Source organism: Ochlerotatus camptorhynchus, unplaced genomic scaffold, assembly GCF_037179485.1.
Source record: "Ochlerotatus camptorhynchus isolate MF236.1 unplaced genomic scaffold, CSIRO-AGI_Acam_v1.1 ptg000413l, whole genome shotgun sequence".
Classification (NCBI taxonomy): Eukaryota; Metazoa; Arthropoda; class Insecta; order Diptera; family Culicidae; genus Ochlerotatus; species Ochlerotatus camptorhynchus.
The window spans coordinates 13,102-18,073 of record NW_027040899.1 but is presented as its reverse complement, the minus strand read 5'-3'; the positions used below and the strand labels follow the sequence as shown (position 1 = coordinate 18,073).

At 38.8% G+C, this 4,972-nt stretch overlaps 1 protein-coding gene across 1 annotated transcript; it reads right to left on the bottom strand.

Annotated features, from left to right (window-relative positions):
• Positions 1–240: 240 nt before the first annotated feature.
• On the bottom strand, positions 241–4,638 carry LOC135710999 (chymotrypsin-1-like; the record flags this gene model as incomplete). The annotated part of the gene is made up of 3 exons (XM_065233736.1): positions 241–469; positions 3,929–4,260; positions 4,328–4,638. Coding segments are annotated over 3 exons (839 nt in total), but the record flags the coding sequence as incomplete, so codon positions are not given.
• Between the last annotated feature and the right edge of the window lie 334 nt (positions 4,639–4,972).

The following is a 4,972-nucleotide window of genomic DNA, read 5'->3' as shown; positions in this document are numbered from 1 at the left end:
CTCTACTTCTCTGGGCATAGAGTATGATTATACTTGCCCAACAATCATATTAATGTAGAAAGCTCAAAGAACACTATGTTGAGAGCCGGCATAAATCCCAAGTATGGACGTAATAAAACCAAAAGAAACAGTTCCAACAGACTTTAATGAATGATGATAAAATAAAGCTACGTAAATAAACTACGCGTCCAATTACGGTAAACCTATGCAAGTATCTATTTGTAAAAGATTAAAATTTATTCGTCGAGATAATGGTGGTATGCTACTACCACCTCATACACCTGCTTGTGTCCGTATGAAGTCACGTATATTCGGATCGGATACGTTCGTAAATACTGCTGGCATTGCAATGGCGCAGGTTTGGGATCCCCAGGACACGATTCCCATCTGGTATCCATCGCATATTAGCGGTCCTCCGCTGTCGCCGTTGCAAGTATCCTGACCGATGACGCCACCGGCACACAACATGCTGTAATTTAGAGAAGAAAAATATTGTTTGATGATCACACATTTTAAATAGATTTACGAAGCGATGTTAGGAAATTAGTACAATTATATATTTGCAGATGAAAATATAAACAACTTATTTCAATAAACAAAAACTCTACTATAGAATCAACACTTCACTGTAAAGTCGAAGGTGCCCTTTTTGATTGTTGCGGGATATGGGAGCTATTAGGACTTGATAATTTCAGAATTGTATAGCTTTATACAGCGGATATAGGGCTTCTAAACTTTGTATACACTTTTTTTTTTATTATTATAGTCACTTTTGCAAGTCACGGGGGTGAGAGATTTGAACTCGTGACATTGGCGTGATAGGTAAGGATGTTAACCACTACGCCGGGGTCGCCCCCTTGTATACACTTTTAAATCTCAATCAAGTAGAAATTTAGACTATTGAATCCCAATGGGAATATAGGCCATCTAAAAAAAAAGGTTAACCAGTCTTTTGAAGGATATTCTTAACACATCCATAATCTTTTATCTAATCTCTTTCTCTTCTTTGAAAATTACGAAGGTATTCTTTCCGTACACTTCCACTGTTGCATATTGTGTGAAACGCTCAATTACACACTTAGATTTTTTTGCCGAGATGGGCACCACCGAGCAGCTCGGCATTTTATTTTGCTGAAAATTCAGCAAAAAATATGTTTGTTAGCTGAGATCTCGGCAAAATTCCCGTTTGTTAACTGAATCTCGGCAAGTTTTTCACTGAGAACTAGCAAAATAAAATGCCGTGCTGCTCGGTGGTGCCCATCTCAGCGAAAAAATCTAAGTGTGTATACTCTATATATAGGGTTCAGATCTCATTTCCGTCATGCAAAGTAAAACCCGCACTTTACCTCTCTTTTTAGAACGGATTAAAACTACAAAAGTATTGTTTCTATCAAAGATGACTTCTAAATGTATTAACCTTTCCATACATACCGTTAGATTGAGCATGATCATGAGCATAAATGACCACCCACGGTTGGTACTTTGTTATTGCCAGATCAGCTGTAATTACACAGAGAACCAATAGACGATGCTTGGGACTAGCAATCATCCTCAATGTGTAAAAACTGGTGATCTCAAACTGGGCAATACTAGCGCCGGCAGCAGGGAACTTGGTGAGCAATTTTGTCATACAGAATTTCCACTGAAAATCACCCGGGAATGCACGAATTTCACCACACCCAACTGCGAAACACGTTCAGAAGCACTTTTGGTACACTTTCGATCAATTTCAAACGAAAACACTTAATTTTTTGCAAAAATAATTGCGAGCGAACCAACATCAACACCGACCGTGCCGAGCTCTTTCACGCACCTTACAGCGCGTAAATAACCTAAAATTAAAAATTATCACTCAGATCAGATCCTTTCCATACGTGTACCGTAGATTTGAGAAAAAGTCACAAAATGCTGAGATTTTTTAAAAAATTGAACACTACTTTTTGAGTCCAATTCCGTCATATTAGTTTCAATCCCGTTCAAACACATTGAAACGACATTAAATTGGATTTACTTTGGCATACATAGGGTTTTTGATCTAATTTCCATCCTACTAAGCACAACGCGCACTTTACCTCTCTTTTCTGAACGATTTTAAACTAAAAATGAATTTTTCTGTCAAAGATGACTTCTAAATTAATTCACCTTTCCTTGATAAAAAGCCACAAATTGTTGAGATATTGTTTAAAATCTAATACTGCTTCTTGATTCTAAATTCGTTCTACGAGTTTCAATTCCGTCCTAACGCATTGAAACGCCATTAGATTTTCTTCGTCCTACGGATAAACGTAGAAAAAGGGTATTCGCAGGGAGCGCTTCTTTTGTTTTGAGAACAATGAGCGTAAATATTCATACAATGCGCTCTAACCGGGTTTATGTTGTAGCTAATGAACTAACGCATCGGAAGAAACATATTATTGATTTGTGCACGGTGAAATCATTGATATTATTGATCTTTTCTGATCTATAGAACGGAAATGGGCGATTGCGACGAAGTAGCGCTCTACCCTATGAAGGTAGAAAAATGGATTCGCTACCCAAGAAACAATTTTGGTTTTATGAGAGTTCTGTTGAACATGATTTAGAATTGTAGAATGCTTTAAAACCTATATAAAACTTGCAATCCCAACAAATAGTTTCAGCTGCAGACTAGCTTATACAGGCAACAATTAGCTGTATAAGTCAATTTTCGGCTGTATAAACTAATCTGCAGTTAAAATTGTAAGTTGGGATGAGTGATGGCATGATCGTTAACAAATTGATATTTTTCCGCTCTCATACGCTCTCATTATCACGTGTGATATTAGAGCAAAATATCATGCTTGATATTGATGAATCTACGTTACGGTCGACCAGCAGATGGAAATTATGAGCAAATGAAAATAACGTTTTGCTACCTTCCAAATCGTATGGAATATTTGTTAGTAGGGTAAACGCTCCTATAGTTGCGGTACGTTAGAAGCGTTAGGTTCCTATAGTTGTGTATGGAGACTCCATACACAACTATAGGAACCTAACGCTTCTAACGTACCGCAACTATAGGAGCGTTTCCCCTAGGGTTAGGTTCCTATAGTTGTGTATGGAGACTCCGTACACAACTATAGGAACCTAACGCTTCTAACGTACCGCAACTATAGGAGCGTTTCCCCTACCTACATCATCACTTTTGTGGTTTTGGATTTCAGACCATCATCAATTGATTTAACAAGCTCCTTTGATATTGAGAGACTATTCACAATGTGTAAAGTTGAAGCTATGTGTTGAATGGACGCAAACATGATTCAGTTGCACCTCGTTTTCTTATAGCGAATTCGTTTATTATTCAGTTCCAACCTGGATCGGGTATCAAGATTGGGTCTGCTTGTTTTCTGACAAACGTCAGTTTGTTCGTTTGTTTTTAAAACCTAGCTCAGGTTGAGGTTCGCACTGACAAAAAGTTCAGTTTCGCACTGATATCCCTTTTCTCTCTTCACCGATGGCAAACACGAAGCTATCCGTTATGGAAGTTTCGGTTGGGTTCGGGTGTAAAGCAAAAATCATGAAACTCAATCTTACCACAGTTTGGAGAGATTTGCCAGCTGGTGTGTTTTGTTAGCTTGATATTCGGAGCTGCGATATCACAGCTTGATATATCAACCGCAGTAGTTTCCTTGTTAATTTTTGTGAGATTTGATTTTTTGATAAGAACACCTCATTGTTTTTGGAATGAATGCATGTAGGTATATATTCATATTCTGTGTTCTGATAGACTTTGTTGTGTAGCTTTTGATCTAAACTATCGTATCAATGTTGATGTTTCAGTTCTATACAACGAACATTAGCGCTTATGGTGAAGTAGTTCTCTACACTAACCCGGGTAGCAGAGAAAATTTCCAACCCGGTAAATTCGGTTAGAAGCTATAATCAAAAGCCCATCTACATTAATACTCACTTTGAGGTAACTTGTTCGATCCAAACTTTGTTGCACACTTCGCCCGGTTGAATTAACACTTGCAGCTCTTGAAGTATCAACGGTACATAATCATATGCAGCAGTACCCCATCCAATCACCGTTGCCAGGTTACTAGGGCAGCTCACTTTAATATTGCCATCAGTCAATGGAATCGGTTGCAGAAAATCTACGAAAAAGTTCTCAGCAATCTCGATAACTGCCACATCGCAATTGAACGTCCGCGGATCAAACTGTTCATGGAGAATATACCGCACTGCATGAAAAATATAGCCTCCCACTAACCTATGAGGACTACCGCCACGAAACGTTATCTAGACAAAATAAAAAGATCTGTTCATTAGCTTACCCTCGTATGTATCGCTGACAAATTTATCATACCCACGAAGGTGAACTGCCATCGTCCAAACAATGAGCGGCCGACAGGGACCACTTGTCCGAAATGATCGAAGCACCACATATATGAACACCGCCATTCCTTAACGACAGCTGATAAGGATACGATTCTATGGTCGTTGTGTCTCCTCCAATAATGAAAGGGCTCGGTCCATTTACAGGATTATACTGAATTGGATCCGCGAGCGATGGTGTCGGAGGCCATAACGAATACTTCTGCAAAAGTTCAAAAATATACGGCAACCTTCGATGTTGTTGCAGGTAAATTTTTTCCTCTATCGATAGAAAGCAAAACACTTAATTCAACATCCTCACGACTCCTGTAGCAACCATAAATTACCAAATGTAAGACCATGACACAGCCAAACAGCAACGACGGAAAGTAGCAGGCAGTTGTTAATCCAAGAATTCATTCTGATTTTACGAACATCACGCGCTCACGACTTCCCTTGAAATGAGAGGACAGTCGTACGAACTCACAAATAATTTGCTAACTCCGGGAATCTTATGTACGCATAAATTTGGTTATCTGTATAAAAACAAACATGGAACAATAAAACGTTTCGCATGTCGACTAGACGAAAGAAGCGCAAACATCCGATTACTCGTGACGGCAAACCAAATGTAATG